Below are 20162 nucleotides of genomic sequence, written 5' to 3' on the forward strand. Positions count from 1 at the left end.
TTTTTTTTTTATCTCCTGCTCCTGTGCTCTGATGGGGAAAGTGATGGGCTGCAACAATGTTTCAGACACAACCTTCTCCCCGTTCCCTTGGCAGCTGCGGATTTTTTCTGCATCTTGATGAACCGCCCAAATCCATGTTTGGCGCACATTTTGCGGGGAACATCTGGCACCGACTGCTAATGGCGCTAACGCCTAGCCGTTCGACGAGGGCACGTGCTGCAAAATGCAGCTGTTCGTGCAAATATACCTTGCTGCTTCCTCCCCCTAAAAATTTTAGTTCATCAACAAAACCGGAGTCTTTGATTGGGTTCTAGAAGCTTTAGAGAAAATAAACAAGCACATGGCTTTCTCCCTTGTACGTGATTTTGCTCTAACAGATGCCACGATGCTCCAGTTCCTCTCTTCCGGTCCCCGATTTTCATACGGAAGAAGTGTCCAGGAAACTCACATGGGTCATGGCATTGTGAAAGGAGGGTTAAAGAACCTTTAGGACCGTCCACCTTGCACGGTGTTTGAGAAGGTTGTCTCATCATTTCTGATTCAGGTGTTAACACGTTTGGCTTCTTCATTTTTCTGTCTGGGGAAAGGATGATCCCCATGTCTCTACTTCCTAAAGAAAAATCAGCTGGAAAATCATCCGTGCCAAATACACCTTCAACTTCTACACTCTGAGAAGCAGGAGCTGAGAGGAGAAGGTTATTAAACCGGCTGAAGCTCTCTGGGTGGATCCTCCTGCCTCACCCTGGAGCCAGAGCAACCCAGGACTTGGGCCATTAACACATTCCTATCCTTTGCCCAGCGATCCTTTTCCTGCCCATACACACAGAGGAAAGAAGTTGACAGGCAAAAACAAGTGAGACACAAGGCTATAATCTCAGAAAACCAGAAGCAGCCGAACACTGGCCCATGTGGAAACTATTTGGTCAGATATGGCGGCCTCCTTTACAGCCTTCACAAAGGACAAAGAGGCAGGCCCTCCACCTATCACCAAGGGGTTATCAGGTGACACGTCTCTCCTGGGAAGGGCTTTGGCCCTATGGAGCAAGGGCCTTTACAGATACCTTCTAACATCAAAACTCAGCTTCTAGAAGTCGAGATTAAGGACTTTAAAGAGCTTTACCAAAAAATACATTAGTAGAAATCCTACTCCTACAGTGGAGGCGGGTGGTGTGGGTGTTGGAAAAGAGTGGAGAGAAATGGTTAAGGAAATAGTGTGAGAAACAAGGCCAAAGCCAAACAGACTTCCACACGGCCTCTGAAAGGGATGCCCACAGAAGTGAACAGCGTGAGGAAACCTGCATGATGGGATGCTAATTGCTTTTCAAAGCAGACCAACTTGCAGATTCAGAATGATCTGAATTATGTAAAATGAATACATACATAAGATGAATTGGGATAAAGGGGCTCATCAGTAATAAATAAAAGACATGAACGGTAATTGCGTCCAGAGGATTTTCTTCTTTAAACCTCTCTTAGTCTCAGACTTAAGGACTACAATTTGTACATTTTTATATTCTTGGGGGAGGGGGAGATCTCTAAACATAATTTGAAGTCTACAGAGAAACGCAAGAAAATGTTATTAAAAAATGCACGCACACACTGATGGTGGTAGAACCAGGTAAAAATCGTACTGAAATGGACTAAGTGGGGAGAACATCGTTAGGCTGGTGTTGGGAGATTTGGGATGCTCTTTTCCATTTCAGCATATGGTGCTTTTACAATTTAAAGGTGATTTAAAAAAAAAAAAAAAAAACACATGGAAACCAGAGCTTTCTCAAGAACTCTCCAGCTGCCTAGTCACGGCAGAATCCTGCCCTGGCATCCCACCTGCATGCATCTGAACATGAAAGCATCCAATTCCACATCAAAGGAGCAAATCAAGCCGCAGGATGCTGGGTTCATGCTAAAAGCTCAAATGCAGATCCTTCAAAACCCACCAAAAGCAAACCTACATGGTATTCTCATCATTAGCTTAAAAATAAAAGCAAAAGCAAAATGGCAAATGGGAATGATAAATCTTTCTTGTAGTGGATCACAGTATTCTAGTTTTCAAACTGCAAACAAGAGGTGCCTGGGTGGCTCGGTCGGTTAAGCGTCCGACTTCGGCTCGGGTCATGATCTCACGGTTCGTGAGTTCGAGTCCCGCGTCGAGCTCTGTGCTGCCAGCTCAGAGCCTGGAGCCTGCTTCGGATTCTGTGTCTCCTTCTGTCTCCCCCTGCCCCTCCCCAACCCCTGCTCTGTCTCTCTCTCTCTCTCAAAATTAAATAAACATTTAAAAAAAAAACCTGCAAACAAAACTAACTCCCTCTTTGGCACTGAAAGAAACAAAAAAAACAATCACAAGAGCCTTGAGCTTTCTACAAGCCCAGGTGGTTTCAGAGAACCACCCCTTTCACATCCCTACTGCTTAGAGTGTGGGTCAGGAACCCAAGGCATCAACGGCACCAGGAGCTTGTGAGAGACACCTGCTGACAGGCCCCACCCAGCCACGATCGCCATGGGCACTGGTGGAGACATTCGGGTTTGACGAAGACTGCTCTAAACCTCTACCAACACCAGCCACCTTGGCTACACCCTGGAATTACTTACTGGGGCAGGGTGGGTTTTGCTGCCAGCGATTTGGACGTAATTGGTCTGGAGGGGCAGCGTGGACAGGTTTTTCCTAGGGGACGGGGGGGAGCTCTGGGAGGGTTGGGTAGACACAGTTTTCAAAGCTCCCCCGGTGAATGTAATATACAGCCAAGTCTAAGCGAGGCATTTAGCACTTCAACCCCAAGAATTCTTTATTAGAAAGTTAGTTACATCTGAGCAACATCAGGCTAGATTAACTCCAGACAATGACTCTTTGCAAGCTTGGACGGAGGCATAATTTACTTCCACGAAAACACTAACGACCATGGCTGGCTTCTCCTAAGTACTTACTCAGGGTACTCACTGCGCTTAGCCCTCTTCATTCATTAGCTCTTGAATAGTATCTGTAAGAGTGAGAAGATTATCCCAGTTTTCTACATGAGAAGCATTAGGGGTACAATTACCACCCGAAATCACACAATACAAGTGGCCAAAGTACTTGCATGACCTTCAGACGGAGTTTCTCACTCACCTTACCCTACTCTTGACCTTGAGAAGGAGGGCTCCAATGCAAGACTTGCCCCAGACCATTACACTACGCTTCCCGCTAAGAAGGGCCAAGTCTACCGGAATACAAGCAAAAATGTCAGCCAAAAGGTTAAAATCTTTACATACATACGTATACATACATACACACATACATATGAAGATATCTATATATCTGCGCCTCCATTGTCACACCTACAGGTTACAGCCAGCTGCATCTGGTCTCTGACTCCATCCTTCACTGAATTTCGGAAGCATTAAACTTCAGGAAACCGGCTCCCCCTGACCATCTTGTCTCCAGCCCCGACGTGTGCGTCTTCTACTCCTCCCTGCTCCACCCCATGCACTTAACTCTCCTTGGCTGCTCCGGGGTAAGTCATAAAGGACTGTCAGCCGCTGACAAGGGCTTGTGGAGAATGATGAAGAGCACACCTTATTCAGCTAATGCGACTCAGCCAAGTATAAGAACCAGCGACCTTGGGGAAAGCAAGCTTCGTGTTCAAGGGGAAGTGAGGGACAAGAGCACCAGAGTAGGCTGGCACACACAGAGGGGGCTCCACAGAGAATTCAGTGTGGTCATGGTCTAGTTCTTGGTGAAAGACTCTCAAGGACTCAAGCAAGTGAAAATGGACCAGAAGGCTCCTCAACACCCAGTTCTGATGGCACCTTTGCAAATGGCATTGGAATGCCTCCTAGAGGTAAGGACGTTGGTGTTTCTAAAGCCCCCCTGGTGACTATGGTGGGCTGGCAGGGGGTGGGGGGGGGCAGAGACACCAGCAGTCCTGGTGGCCAAGGCAGCCCCACACCCTAGAGCAACCTACATCCCATTGTCCTTTCAACTGTCCTAGGACCCTTCACATGGGTGCAACGTTCATCTACAGTCTGAGTCTACAGTTCATTTCACATACACACAACATACTAGTTTTTACCCAAGAATCCACCCACGTACACTCTGCTCTGTCATTTTCTGTTCTTATCAAGAATGCCTGGTGATCTTCTTCCTGTACTGCCTTTAAAACCAAATTCATGCGTTGTACGTAGGTGCAAGCACTTAACCGCATCATGTTCTCCATCAAAGCCATGCCCGGCCAATAATATATTGAAATCTACCTTTTATTACATGTTACTTTCCTCAGCTTTCTCCTTCATAGATGTTAGGGAGTTATACTCAATTTTAAATAATTAGCTCCAATCCATAGGTTATTGTAACTGTGCATTTCATTGCAGTAAAGGGGACCTTATAAAAAATTTTTTCCCAAATATTTATTTTAAAAAAAGAATAGAGATTCTTCTAGAGCCTGAGAACCCCAAGTCGACAAGATTCGGTGACTGCTGACGAGGTCAAATTATCACTGGACATTAAGATCCAGCCAAGGAAAGACAGAAAAGAGGACGTAGGACCTGCGTGTGACCTTCTCAACGCTGACTATTGGACTCTTGGGATTAAAAACATCATCAGTGTGGGTAGGGCGTCACCTGTAAGATGAGCACTGGGTGTTGTATGTAAGTGATGAATCACTGAATTCGACTCCCAAAACGACTATCGCACTGTATGTTAACTAGAATTAAAATAAAGACTTGCTAAGACAAAACAAAACCATCAATGCCTTCAGAAGGACGTTGAAGACACGTTCTGTCCTTTTCCACAAAAAGCATACTCATGTCATTTTTCTAATTTAACAACGAGAAAAAGGCAGAGACAGACTTAAAGAAACAGATTTAAAGCCTTCATAGAAAGCCAATCAAAGTCTCCCAGGGGACAGCGAGTGGAATGATAGGATCGAGGCTCCCAGGATCCTCATCCAGCCTTCCCTTACAGATGGTGTAGTACAGTTCTGGCCCACCAACAGGACACTGTCACAGCAGGCAACTACTCAGCAGCCCCACAGAGACCAATAAAGGGATGCTGGGCACACGGGGCGGCAAAAATCACACCGGGAGGAGCTGAAGGTCAAGTGAAGGCCAGTGAGAGGCCAAAGGCTCTGAGGTACTCACTGCAGGGAGAAGCTGGGATAAGGGAAGAACCCGCAAGCTCTTGTTCTAGCCTCGGAATCTGTAGCCACCCACGGCCAATGCGCCAGCTAAGAAGAAATCAGGGACCATGTAGTGAGCGTTTACAAGGAGCCTGGAGCTCTGCTCAGGGCTTGAGGAGCAAAAAAGCTCATGTCCTTGTCCCCACCAGCTTAGGCCAAAGTGCAACAGACATGATTTATCTGCCAGTCACCACATGGCAGTCAACCATGGCCTTCTGCTCGCTGCTGCCCACAACAGGCCCAGTGGAGTCGAAGATGTTCTACCTGGACATCAGGACAGAGTCTCTTCTCTTCAGATCCAGCACGAGGCTTGGCGTTAGCAGAGGCCCTCTTTACTGCTACGTGCCAAGGCCCTGCCCAAGAACACTAACAGAGAGGACACAGGGCCAAGGGCAGAGCGAGGACCTCCCGAGAGAACCCGGGTCCTGAAGAGAGGGACCGGCCACATCAACATAAAATTGCCCTGTTGATCCAAGCTAATTTGGTTTGGGTTCCTACAGCCAAAAGCTTAGTGACATTGGCTAAGATTATCACGCATCAGTTCACAGACAGGGAAAGGGAGACGTGAGAATGTGCGAGGTGGCCCAGCCAGGGGAAGGGTCGCTGCGCTGCTTCCCCAGCCAAAGGTCAGACACAGCCCTGGCACGCCAGCCATCACTACGACACATCACACAGCGTCCTGCTTTTCGTCCTCCCACGGGAGGCAGGGAGAGGACCCAGGCACACCCACCACCTCTTCCGTTTTCAGTAGACGAGGAACCAGAGGCTCAGAAGTGTAAAGGGAAGGGCTCCATCACACAGCCAGCAACACGTTCTTGTTCGCACACCAAACGTCCTGAACAGGAGGTAAAGGTGTGACCAAGAGTAATAGTGGGGCTGGTGCTGACGGAACACAGGAAGACAAGGCCTTGAGCAGGGCTCCGTCAACCCACCGGGTTCCCCTCAGGACACGGCCTTCACAGTCATGACCAGATGCGCATCTCTTCACGGACCTGACAGGTTCATGGTTAAGGCAGCGATTTTACTTAGGTATGGAGGAAACACAACTCACTCCAATCCGCTATTATCCAAAAAAAAGAAGCCTGGTCAGATAGGACTCGGGATTGTTAACACAGAAGACCAGTTACAAAGAGGCCCAAGTAACAGAAGGAATGTATTAGTTCATGTAACTGCCAAGTCCAGAAGAACAACAGCTTCAGGAAAGGCTGGATCCAGGAGCTCGAGGTCTATCATTAGAACCTGCCAGGTTGTCTCCATTTTTCACTGTGTTGTTGCCATTTGGGGTCAGGATCTTCCCACACAGCAGCAAAGACTGCACCCAACAACTCCTGGCTTATAGTATAACCTTCTCAAGAAGGCCCTCAAGAAGACCTCATCAACCTGGCTACATGACCTTCTGTGAGCCAATCACAGTGACCAGGAAATAGAACAAGCTGGCTGTCCAGGCCTGGTCCACCTACCCTGCTCTGGAACCCAGCTGGGCAGTGGTAGGGTCGTTTCCACAGAATCACACACAACGGGAACGAAGAACCACACCCACCAAGAAAGACTGGGATAGGGTCTACCCCAGGGGGTGAAAGAATCCTGGTGGGCATGGAGGGCAGCCTCCAAACTGACCCCCAACGATCCCTGCCTCGTGGTCATCACATTCATGTGTAGACTCCTCCCACACTCAACCAGGGTTGATCTTTGTGACCACAGAGAACAGTGAACCTGATAGGGTCTCACTCCCAACATTAGGTTGCAAGAGACACCGTGGCTTCCGGGTGGGGGAGGTGCTCTCGCTCTCTGCTTACTCACCCCGGGAAGCCAGCTGCTGTGTTGTGAGCAGTTCTACTCGAGAGGCCCTTGTGGCAGGAACACAGGCCTCTCACCAGCGGCCACACGAGTGAGCTCGGAAGCGGGCCCTCGAGTCCCAGCCAAGCCATCAGAGGACTGCAGCCTTGTGATCGACTCTGACGGACCACCTCCCAGCTGAGCCATTCGCAGATTCCCAACCCACGAGAATTGTAGAGGACCCTGGTTTTGCGTTTTAAACGGCCAAGCTTAGAAATAATTTTTTACACAGCAAAAGCTACCTAATAAAATGAGCCTAAACAGACAACAGGCCAGCAATCGTCCAACAACCCAGGTCACTTGCTTCTCTCCCAGGCAGTTCTCACAGAAAGGTCTTCTTCCTGTGAACACCTGTCTCATCACTTGAGTGTTCTTAATTCAGTAGGAAGGGAGGCAATCATTTAGGGAAGGAGATTCACATGCCCTGACGTGCTGCTGACGGTAAATACGTCCACCTCAGCACTGAGCAGCGGCTTGGGGCCCTAAAAGCACTGGGCTGGTTTAATGACCTTGTTCTTGGCTGAGCCACGACGGCACCAAGGAAAGCCATTAATTTTGAGCAAAAAGGAATGTGATAAAATGCTGGATTTGTTCTGGGGTTTTTCACTTGTGCAACCACACTCAAAGCCAGTAAAACACACATCCACACGAACACCCTGAGTACTCCAATATATACAGCAGAAATAATTTCACTTCTTAGGGTCTGAAAGAGCCTAGCATTTAATTCTTTCTGCACCACTGCCATTAAAATTTAGGTTTTGATTAGGTAAGGTTTCTTAGTAATGTAATTATTGTACTAAAGAAAAATGATGGTAACATTTACTGAGCATTTATGAGGCACATTTACTGAGCCGACATATGGGTTCTCATTTAATCCTGCAACAACGGTGAGGTACGGGATTTTCTTATCCTCATCTGACAGCTAAGAAAACAAAGAATTTAAGGAGCACCTGGGTGGCTCAGTCAGTTAAGAGTTTGACCTTGAAGGGAGTCTGGGTGACTCAGTAAAGCATCCGACTTCGGATCAGGTCACCATCAGGTGGTTTGTGGGTTTGGGCCCCACGTCGGGCTCTGTGCTGACGGCTCAGAGCCTGGAGCCTGCTTCGGATTCTGTGACTCCCTCTCTGTCTGCTCCTCCCCCACTCACTCACTCACTCACTCTCTCTCTCTCTCAAAGATAAATAAACATAAAAAATGAAGTTTGACTCTTGAATTCAGCTCAAGTGATGATCCCAGGACTATAGGATTGAACCCCATGTTGGGCTCTGCACTGAGCATGGAACCTGCTTAAGATCCTCCCTTCCTCTCTCCTTCCCTTCCTTCCATTCACACCCTCTCTTTTAAAAAAAAAAAAAAATTTTAGTGTTTATTTATTTCCAAGGCAGAGAGAGACAGAGCATGAGTGGGGGAGGGGCAGAGGGAAAGGGAGACACAGAACCCAAAGCAGGCTCCAGGCTCCGAGCCATCAGCAGAGAGCCCGATGCAGGGCTTGAACTCACAAACCATGAGATCATGACCTGAGCAGAAGTCGGTCGCTCAACCGACTGAGCCACCCAGGTGCCCCCACTCACACCCTCTCTTAAGTGAGGGGAAAAAAAAAAAAAAAGCTTTTCTTTTCCACTCATGGGCTAAAATTCTCCCCAGAATTATCAGGTCCTGAAACACACTTACTGTAAAATACACCTAACTGCTTGTGTCTAGGGCCTCACGTCCTTTCAAGTACAATCATTTTGTCCTTTCTGTTGCATACGACCATCCTAGTTCGTAAACGAGGAAATGCACACTCATTCCCACTAAGAAATCACCCAGAAACACACAATCTGCAAGTGAAGCAGCGGGGACTCCGGGCTAAGCCGACTCCTAGCACAATCCAAGAACGACCGAGAACAGAAGTCTGTCTGTGGCTCAGAACCAGAGTCTCTACAGACGCCAACCTTTATTGTAAGCAAACACAATGATACCACGGTTTCCTGGCGTGGCCAGGCTAAATGGTGGTCCAGGGGAGAAAACCTAGGACTGTATTCATCATAGTCCTTTAACTGTCAGATGCTCTTGAGAGGTCACCGTAAAACATGAAGACGTTCTAATTAAAGTTAGATACGGGATCATGGCACCACCTCTCGAGGACATGTATGTAACAACTCCGTTAGTGCCACATCACCCAGCAGCACCAGGGCAGTAAATGCTGCTATCGGTTACAGAGCTCTGGACTCCCCTACATACCCAGACAATCCCACCTCCTGGTGTTATTTTTAATGTTTATCTATTTTGAGAGAGAGACAGAGAGAGCGCACACGCACAAGCAGGGAAGGGGCAGAGAGAGCATGGGGAGAGAGAACCCCGAGCAGGCTCTGCGCTGTCAGGGCAGAGCCCAATGCAGGGCTCAAATTCAGGAACCGAACATGACCCGGAACTGAAATCAAGAGTCGGACGCTCAACCGACTGACCCATCCACGTGCCCCTGGTCTTATTTTAAAGTAGCTTTAAAGAACCACCAATGAACTGCTTATCTTACCTACAAAAGGAAACAAACCCAAACTCAAATGTCCAACAAATGGGAGTTATTTTAACGTGGGACATTAACTCAATGAAAGGCCACATCCGGGCATGTAAGTCATTAACATGAAATGGAAGTGGTTCAGAGAAGCAGACTGACAAAGGACAGGCTACAGACCTCAAGTGGAGTACCTAACAATCTTTGGCACGTGAACAAATTCAGGAAAATCCACATTTTTATCCGACTGGAGATTATGAGTTTTCTCTAATAAAATATAAACTAAATCACAGCCAAGGAAATAAAATGGCTCTTTAACAAGAAGACGCTTAACCTTACTCTTCATTAGGAAAACGCAGACGAAAATTCTGTCAGGGCCACTTTTTCCCGGTGATGCCGTCGGGGACCCACAGGGGGGACGCGGCCCCTTCGGGCCCAGACGGGCGGGAGCAGGCCTCTTGGCTGCTGTTCCAGGGTACACGTTGGCCCAGCCTCCGAGGAGAGGGGAGAGGTGCCCTCCACTCACCTTAGAAAACTACGGCACTTGGACCCAGCAATTCCACTTCTGGCAGTTTTTCCAATAAATATAGTCATAGGAGAATCAAGTCACAAACGCAAATCGCTGTGGCATTACTACAAACACCGTTATCAGCAAAGGGTCACAAACCACCTCCAAGGGCTGGCAGTCGGCACGTGGGTCGGATGAACTGTGGCGCAGACCGAGAAACGTCACGAGCTTTCACGCAGCTGGCAGGCCCCAGTGCACCCACACAGAACAAGCTCCGTGAGGCCAGGTGAGTGCACTGTACAATACACGACCACTTCTCATGAAGGGGGGAGGGAGGAGGGAGGAGGGAGGAGGAGGTGAAAAGAAGAAACGAAGTGGCCACATGGAGCTAAGGAGCGTCCCCAGAATCGCTCCCACGGCCCGCCTGCAGGGGGCCAGCGGGGCAGCTGGGGATCACTTAGCCCTACCTACTGCCCCTCGTGTTTTGAACCGTGGGCACACACATCATTCGGTACTTATTCAAAAAGCTACATGAAGGTTTCAAACGCATTGACTTCCGTTGGTTTCTTTCTTCCTTTTTTTTTTTTTTTTCCATTCCAAGCGCCAGTGAAGGCCGGGCCTGGGTTCTTACCCGGCCACCGCCCACGCCCGCCTCTCGGGCCCTCCGCCCCCCTACCTTGCCAGCGCCTGGACCTTCGTGACGTGCCGCTCTTCCTGCTCGGCCACCTTCTTTTTCAACGCGTCGACCTCCTGCCGGAGCGCAGCGGAATGCTCCATCTCGCCGTCGAGCAGGTTCCGCAAAGACCTGGGAAGAGGGGGCCAGATCCGTTCAGATGCCGTCGGCAGAGTCCACTGGTCCAGAACACAGTTGTTTACGCAAGTCCTAACCCCTCCGTTTTCTCCAGGGGCCCCCGCAAGCTGGAATCTCGCGTCAGGGTATTTACAGAGATCCCAAACTCGGCTTAAGGGCCTCAGAGTAAGGAGGAGGATGTGGCCCGGGATCCATGCCCCCGACAGCCCATAGGAGGGGCTCATCAAGGGGAGACAAGGAGTTCAGAGAATCCCAGGCAAGCCCCTTTCAAGGCATCCCACCCAAAGGGGCGGCACGTTAAGGGAGACCATTTTGTGACAGTCACCCCAGAAAAGAGACAGGAGCGGGTACCAGGACAGGCCACACGCGTCCTCTGAGACGTCCGTGAGGAATACCGACAGAGGCCCAGCCTCAACTCCAAAGCTGCCCCAACGTGCGCTATAACCCTGCCCCCCCCTGCCATCTCCAGGTGAAAACGACAGATACGACGTTCTGTGGAGCGGTCTACTTAGACATCGCGTGGATCCCGTTTCACACTACGTCTGGGAGCTCGCCCTCCAAAATACGTCCATTTGTTGGTCACCCTTGGTCTTGCAAAGCAAACAAGACGGCACCTCTTCCCGAAATAACCACAGGTTGCCGCCGAGGAGTGAGCCATACATGGTTCTGATGGTCTCGGGGACCTCAAACGGCTTTTTCTGGCAAACATAAACTGACTTTGGGGCACCTGCTATCCTAAAACTGTACACAGGCCAGCTGATACCAGGATAGATGCACAGGGGTGGCGGTGAGCTTGGCACGCACCCAGCCCTGTCGCTCATTCAACTCTGAGGCCTGTGTTCCTTCAAGGTTTTGAGAAAATTCCCTTCCTGGGCCCGGAACCCCCAACACAAACATGGTGCGGTTTTGGTTTTTGTTTTCTGGAAAGGAGAAATTAACAGACAGGGACTATCTTTCTTCATAAGGTAAGACAAAACCTACGGCTTCTTGCAAGAGAACAGTTCCAGCTGCAGCAAGGAAAAACAATGCTCTAATGTCTACAAGCCCCTCCTTTTAAAGCCCCTCCTTATTTTAGTTGGAAAATCGTGCTATCTGAAGATCTCTTTTTTAAAAAATTATCTTTTGTTTTTAGAAATCATGCTTGTTTGCTTTTATGGGTTTCCATACAGGATGGGGAAGAAGCTTGGGAAGCAGGGCCCAAGAGGAGGTTTAAAAAGGACAATTGTGATGGGTTGGCACCACGGACACCGAATTCCTACCCTGAGGGAAAGAGTGAGAAAGCCCCAGGAACCCGCACGTGCAGGCTCACGTGGGCACCTGCCCAAACCCCCCAGGACGCAGCACCGTCGGGCTCACAGAAGCCTCACCGACAACTGCGGACAAATCCTTCCACCCACCGCCCCGTAGCCAAGACAAGGTCCTGGCGGTTGAGAAGCTCACGTTCAAGGCAGCCGGGTGGCAACGACGTGGCCATATACCATTGGTTTCAACGGGAAACCACACACGAACAGAGCCCTGCACCTTTGTCCATCTGCAGGCGGCCTGCCCTGGGTACCCCCGATGCGAGAAAACTAAGTGTCTGAATGCTTGGAACACGGGACGATAGGCTCTCAGTTCGAAGATCACTCCAAAGACTGCTCTGGGCGGCGGGGGGAAGGAGGAAGACTGGAGGTATCTTTTCGAGGAGGGGAGAACGTTCTCAAGCGGACCTTGGTGATGGCTGCGTATGTCCACAAACACCGAAAACCACTGAACTGTACCCTTTAAGTGGGTCGATGATGTAATGTGTGAATTGTATCCTAGAGGCTCTTTTACAAGAGAAATTTTTTAAAAGACTGCTTTACCAAATTCTTAGTTTGTTCCAAGGTAGAGCCCGGATTGTAAGGTTTTCATCCCCTGCCAACAGTAAAGTGGCTCGTCTCACACTAAAAGGAACCACCGATCACAATTCTGTCAACCAAGCACTCTTCCCTCCGTCTGGGACCCCCCACGTTCCTGAGGTGGGACGTCGGAGAGACGACCCTCCAGGCCTGACGGTCAGGCTACCTGTTCTCTTCCTCCAGCTCGTCTTTCCGGGTCATCATGGCCACGATGGCTTGGCGCAGTTCATCTGAGGGAAGAAAGCACGGTTGAGATTAACCAGCAGACCCCGCGTGTTACAGCCGTCCCCTCACAGACATGCATCGAGTGCTATTGAGGGCAAGCTGTCTAGACGAGCTCCCCTTTTCCCTTTCAAGATTAATTCCTGTACAGTCTGCAAGACCCAACGGGCCCAAGCTGATCACTTCTCAGCCCCATGAAAACGGGAGGGCGGGGCCGCACGAGGAGCGTGGAGGGCTCCCCTCGGTCAGCTGCTGTGGGACGAGACGGCCTGGCAGCTCCTAAACGCTGTTCCGAGTCCCTGTTACCGGACAACATCTGCTCTGAACAAGGATCCCCTCCACCCCCAGTTACAACTGTTTATCAACAGAGGAGAAAGAGCCGATTGAGAGACATAGGGCTCCACGCAGACCTACAAATACTTACCCGAGTTTACGAAGAGATCTGGTCTAGTCCTACACGGCTCTCTATAGTTCGTACACAGGCGACAGTGAAAAGGGGTTGCCTGTCCAGTGCACAGTCCGTAATTATTTATAGGGGCTACTCTTCTGGACACCTTCAACTTAAGAAAGCATGGCTAGAAAACCATGCTTTTAGATTAGCATCCGAGTTTCTGATCTGCAAAGGTAACTGTTGTCTCAACCCATCCTCATGTGAAAGACGTCGTTCACCTATCACTCAGATCTCAAGACCCAGACCTTCTGGATTTGTTTTGTTTTTCAACCCCTGACAAACCTTGTGAATGGTTTCCCCCCTTGGGACTGGCTGCTAGAAAGCTCCCAGCCAAAACTGCCCGTCTGGGAAGTGCTCACATCGTGTGGCAACCACAATGTGCCCTAACCCTCCCCCGCCCATCTTCTGCAACCTGTATCTCCACCTCGGGCCAAAGTACTCACAACCTGTGGCATGTTGCAAAGGCTATCTTAAGACGCTACTTCAAATCCTCTTTTGGAAAGAGACAGGAGTTTTGGTTTCTTCCTTTTAGTTAAAATTGAAATCCTTCGACTTGCCAAGCTCTAGTTCAGGGCCCTTGGCACTATCTCATTTAATTCTTTATGCACATCTAAGAAATGCACGTCACCATCCCAGCTCCCGGGGTATGAAGAAACTGCAGGAGTGGAAAGAGAAGTAAGGGGGGGGGGGGGAGACCAACAGGTGGGTCCTCTGGGTCCCCTCATACTCAGAATGCCCAGGGAGAAAGACGCCCGCCAAAGACCCCGAGGCAAGAAATGGGGCCACAGGACTAATGCTGTCCTCAGGCTGCAGGAGGGAAAAGGATATTCCACGGTCCGGGACTCAGGGCAAGAAAAGGAAGGAAAGGTATTAGAGAGGCTCCTCCTCAGCCTCTAGAGGCTGCTCCATTTGGATGAGGTGGCAACAAAGAAAGAGACCGTCCTGTCTCTAAAAGCAGAGCAGTCCCCTGGGCACCACATGGACACAAGTAGGCGGTCATCACCCTGACTCCCCCATCAAGCTTCTGACGGTACGAAACCTGTGCATTGTGCAGGGACAAAGTGGACCCTGTGAGGTGCCAGTGAGGAGGGAGGTCTGAGGTGTGTCCCTGTCCTGGGTCACTGAGGGGTCAGTGCGGAAGACCCCAAACAATCACTGGGTCGACATGTAGGCACTGAGCCCGTACAAGGTACAAGCACTCTTCTTGGTGAAGGGCAAGTGACCAGAACAGACCCACGTCTCTGCCTGCAGGAGGCCTCCTCTCTAGCAGGGGAGACAATCCAGCCAACAGGCACACAGCACCGAGGGTGGTCAGGGATGCCAAGAGGAAAGGAAAGCAAGGCCAAGGGCAAACGAGGGGACAGCGGTGTCACTGCACACGAAGTGCTCTGGAAAGGCCCTTCCGAGCAGAGCCGGCCGCGCTGCTACGTGGAGGAAAAACATGCCACATGGCAAAGAGCACATGCAAAGGCCCGGAGACCGGTGTGAGCTTGGTCACTGGGCCAGGGGGGCGGGGGCACTCCTCCAGGGGACGGGGGTGGGGAGACGGAAGAAGCAGCACACCAGGAGGGCCGAATCCAGCAGAAAGAGACCCTGCCAGAGTCCGGGGGCATGGAGGGAAGATGCAGCACGCCCCCCTGAGTTCTAGAAACTTCCCTTCTGGAGGACTGGATGAGAATGCCAGCACCCCCGGCAAAGCATTTCAGGCCCACGACCTCACCAGGGCCACAGAGCAACTGCATGGGTCCCTATCTTCCAGTCCTCTTACAGGCACGCCAACGAGATGAAGGAGATTCAACGCCGAGAGCAGCGAATTCAAATCCAGATCCGTCCAATTCCAAACTCTGTGTTCGACCCCAGAGAACAGTTAACTGTTACGAGTCACGTGCAGAGATGTAAGAACCTGGATTTTATCGACGCCTCACGGGGACATTAATCCATGTTACAGTGGAAGTGCACACTTGGCAGGTTACGTCACACAAGCACACACGTGTGAACGTCAGAGCCCTGCCCTGGGAGACGGGAACCAGCACGCAAAGCAGATAAAGCCGAGGAGCCTGTACCTGCCTCAGCTGTGCCCTGCCTGGAGTTGCAACAGCCCAGAGCTCACATATTCGTTCATTCATTCATCGGTCAGCACCTGCTGGGCACCCAGTAGGCACAAGATACCTTCCGAAGAAGAGAGCCAGGCTCCCAACTGAACTAAGGAAGAAATGTCTTTAAAGGAGAATCTCTTAATGGAGAACAACACACATTCGCATATGCCCATCATGAAATGGTCTACAGGACTTTGTCTTCTGAACTTGACCAAGTGTCTACGTTCCTGGCTCTCAGCCTCCTACCAGTGTCTCAGTGTCTCTGAGCCTTTCCCTTGTGTACAAGCAGCAAAAACAGCACCCACCTTCCCCAATTCCCTGGGGTGCTAGGATGTTGACAGGAGCAAGGAGATGGGCAGGCCCTCGGTCGAGGCACTGACTCTTATACACTGCAGCAGGTGCATTCAGAACTCAGAAATCATCATGTTAAAAAAAATATTATCTGGGAGTGCCTGGGAGTCTCAGTCAGTTAAGCGTCCGACTTCAGCTCAGGTCATGATCTCACAGTCCGTGAGTTCAAGCCCCGCGTCGGGCTCTATGCTGACAGCTCAGAGCCTGGAGCCTCCTTCAGATTCTGTGTCTCCCCCTCTCTCTGCCCCTCCCCTGCTCGCACCCTGTCTCTGTCTCAAAAATAAATAAAAGCATTAAAAAAAAATTTTTTTTAATTATTTGAAAAAGCTCAAGAAAGAAAAAAAGCCACACATAAGCATAACCCAGTAATTTGTTCCAGGATGTCATAGCCATGATAGGGGGCACCTGGGTGGCTCAGTTGGTTAAGCATGATGTCATAGCCATGAAAGGGGGAAAAAAAAAAAGACTTATTAAGACCAGGATAAGATCTGTCTTTCTCTTCAAGAAGCCCAGCACAAGTGGCGAGCAGCTATGGACTGTGGACACAGACCTGGGAATCATTCCTTTACTCCAACGACTGCTTGAATCCTGAATCTTCCTACAAAGCTGCCTTCCTGCTGTTTTCTACTGGTCTCAGCTTTCTTACAGGGACAAAGGAAGAAGATACTCATTTGCAGGGAGTTGCCAGGAGGAGGCTGCAAGAGTGAAATTTTTTCTTCAACAGACTTTTTAAAACCATCTCAGGTTCACAGCAGATTGCAAAGTACAGAGATTTTCCAGGCACCCTCTGCCCCCGCCCCCAACAATCCCAGCCTCCCCCACTGTCAGCATCCCCACCACAGAGGGGCATTTGTTATGCTTCATGAACTCGCACAGACACATCATAACCACCCAAAGGGGACTTGTAGATCACAGGAGTTTGGAACATTGTAGGGACATATATCCACCGTTATAGTAACACACAATATAGTTTTACTGCCCGGCCAAATCCCTTGGGCTCCGCCCATTTATCCCTTTCTCCCCGAACCCCCGCTGAAACCTGCTATGAATCAGAGAATCTCCACTCGACCCATCAGCCTTCCATTCGGAAGTTGCACATCACACACAGGTGGGACTGATGCTAACAAACCACTTGCTCTGGATCTAAGCCGAACTCTGCCGAGCCCATGTGCACAGCAGGGCCCCCCCACCGCCAGAGTGCTCAGCACAGGGTGCCCCTGACTGCTCAGTCCACCAGCTCTGCTCGCCTCTGCAGGAGGGAGCCCTTCACCACCCAGAAACATGATCCTTATGCTGAGCGGTTTGCATCAGGCCCCTCCTGGTGTCACCAGGCATCGCCAGCCTCTGTACCTGGCCTCACCTGCACAGACAGCAGCCTCTGACCAGGTTTCCTGAGAGACCCTCTCGATTTTAACTATTTTGACCCTACCCGTGAACTGGTTCATGGATTTCATGGACGGAACCCGTCTTTTCTCAAGTTCATGCCCAACTTCCAGTCTGATAAAACCCAACTCCTTTATTCGGGTCCAGACAAAAAGGTGTCATGTCCAGGAAGCCCTCTGTGATTTCCCTAACCCTCAACAAGTTGCAGAGTGTGCATTAAGTAACCACCTGTCTCCTGCACTTAGCTCACAACTCCTTATAGACATACAACATGTCAGGCATCTTGGGTCCCCAGAGGCCCAACAAGTTGGGTGCTTGGTCACGGTTCACGGAAAAGGAGTGATCCAGAGAGACAATTCATATCCAACGACAATACCCCTGAAACTAACAAGAGTAATAGCGGCTACGTGATGAGTACTTTCTACGTGCAAAGTGTCAGCACCTGACAAGCCTTGTTTCAGTTTTCACAGCCACCTAATGAGGGCGCTGAGTACAGAGCAGAAACCCAAACCGGGACGAGGCCTGTAGGGTCTCAACTCACCTTCCCCACCCTAAGGCCAAGAATTATGGAAAATGCCCTTGGCAGGACCAAGAGCTGGAGAGGAAGTGCTTTCGTGGGGCGTGGGGAGTGGCAAGATGGTCAGGAATAGGTTCTAACAGCTTCCACTCCAATAAGAGCAGTACCCAAGAAGAGCTGTTGTCAACAGGCTCCTGAGCTGAGAAGATCGGAGTTCAAACCCCAGCTCAGCGCCTAACTGCCGGGTAACCTTAAGTTGGGCTTGCATCTGTGCAAAATGCAGAATGGTGACCACACCACACTCCCTGCAGACTGGCTCCAAGACTCACGGGAGTTCCCCGCCTGGTGGACACAAGGCAGCCAATGCAGAGAAGTGGTTCAGGATCCCGAATTCTAGAGCGTACGACGGGGTTCAAATTCTGACTCTGCAGTCAGGTGACTCTGACCAAGTTACCCACCCTCTCTGAACACCGATTCCCTTATCTACAAAATGGGATCTCAACGGGCACCAGCTCATACAAATGCCATGAGAACTCAATAAGGTAATACGTAAATTAGGTGCTTAGAAAATGCTCAGCACCCCCTCCCCCACTCACGCTCTCTCAAAAAAATAAACATTTAAAAAAAAAAAAGAAAAGAAAATGCTCAGCAAATAGAAAACATATGACGCATCATCTATCCCTATAATTAGTGCCTTTTCCTTCAACAGCAGGGGACAGAAAGACAAGGACAAGGTAGTGGAGGCTGCCCAAGTAGGAGTTGGTGCAGTTGAGCACATTTTCAGGAGTTAGGAGATTTCAGTGAGTTCCTGTATACCTTGACCTTGGGAAATAAAAGATTTTTTTTTTTAAGTGGTCTATCCCCTAAAGCAGCAGACTAGATAATAGAATTTTCTGAAGTGTCAAACAAGATCACCGTGGGCCACGTGGGAAATCAAACCCAGAGAGGGAGGGGTCACTTAGGGGAGGCTGAGTGTCCGGGTTCTGGGGACATACGACGTGCAGGATCCCAGATACCGCCACTCAGACTCTGCCCCTAAAAACTGCGTATTCGGTGGGGGAAAGACAACTGGGAGCGAGAAGCAATCCTGACGAAGTCCCAGCAAACACAGGTGCTCTTCTGGCAAGAGGAACCACAGTAGCTGGAACGAGAGCTCGACCACAGGCTCGCCTCGGAGGGGCCCCGGTCCCACGAGGCCGGAGCCACCATGACAAACACCGGGATGACCAAGGCTGAGCTCCCCATCCCGCTGACATCACCTGCCCCACACACGGTGCATGCCGGCCTCCTGGACCGTGCCCCTGCGTCTGCATCAACATCAGGATGACAGAGGACACAAACACAAGCCAAACAGTACTCAGATTCTGGGAATCACAAGAGAAAAGGGTGTCGTCAGACAGTCCCTCCCACCTTCCCCCCCCCCCCCCCCCCCCCCCGTCACCACTCAGAGTCAGGGTTAAAAACAAAATGTCCCAAGAGAGCGGCATTCCCTGACAAACACTCTCAACAGGCTTTACTTTATACACGTTCACCGTGCTGATTTTTCTCAGGCAGTAAAGCCAGCAGGTAACGTTGGGGTTGGTGTGCACAGATCACAGAAATACAGTATTTCTCTGAGCAGGAGTGACACAGGCCGGCAGGGCCTCCTCCCAAACTGGTAATTTTTCTCCTCTCCCCAGCACCACGCATCCCACTATTGGTTTCAGGTCTAGCATCGTGGCCTTCCTCCTCTTCGTTACCTGCCACAACACACGTTTCAAGGGCCGACGGAGACACCTCTCTACACCGCGGCCTCCGCACAGCCCGGCGGAGCCGGGGTCCCCCTCGCCTAGGGCTGAAAGGGGGAGGACCATCCACCTCAAAATCGCTTCCTTGCTCGGCTGCAGAGGACTGAATGGCAAATCCAACCCAGCACACAGGAGAATGTTCATTTTAACCACAAGAAACTGATCTGGGCAAACGAGCGGCATTTCTAACCACTGTGGAAAGGATGGATTCATCTGTAAATGTTACTGGGGCAGAGAACCATTCTGGGAGCAAGAAATAGGACTTCATCCCTGCCTCTGTTCTATATCCAAATAAATGTCAGAACGCGTCATTTCAACGTGAGCTGCGGCGACAAAACAGTGTCACTATGCGAACACACGTTTACGCCACAGCAGCAGAGACCTTGACATGAAAGCAAACAAGCCCATTAAGCAAATTCTGCTTTGTCTTGCTCGTGTTTTTTTTCTTTTGTTTTTAACTTCTGCCCATGGAGGGCCAATCTAACACAACACCGATCCACTATGGAAACTGGACACTCTTCAAGGCAGTCCCGGGCAGAGTAGAAAAACCAGGTCTTCCCATCAAATCCCAGATCCCTCAAGTCTCTGTTCAGGGACCCTGGGCACCCTCTGGCGGTCAGGCCCCTCAGCTGGAAGAACGGTGCTCACACCGCCAGCCTCACGGGACAGGGCGGGG

General features: G+C 50.3%; 1 protein-coding gene across 4 annotated transcripts in view; it reads right to left on the bottom strand.

Moving 5' to 3' along the window:
* SNX29 (sorting nexin 29) overlaps nt 1-20162 on the bottom strand; it is a 497129-nt gene that overhangs the window by 362328 nt on the left and 114639 nt on the right. For all 4 annotated transcript variants that reach the window (XM_060648527.3, XM_060648525.3, XM_060648528.3 and 1 more), the window contains 2 exons: nt 12846-12909; nt 10665-10793 (listed from right to left, as the gene is read on the bottom strand). In XM_060648527.3, the coding sequence (XP_060504510.2) occupies nt 10665-10793; nt 12846-12909 (193 nt within the window). The remainder of the gene's footprint in view (nt 1-10664; nt 10794-12845; nt 12910-20162) is intronic.

The sequence above is a fragment of the Panthera onca genome, chromosome E3 (assembly GCF_046562875.1).
Source record: "Panthera onca isolate mPanOnc1 chromosome E3, mPanOnc1 haplotype 2, whole genome shotgun sequence".
Classification (NCBI taxonomy): domain Eukaryota; kingdom Metazoa; phylum Chordata; class Mammalia; order Carnivora; family Felidae; genus Panthera; species Panthera onca.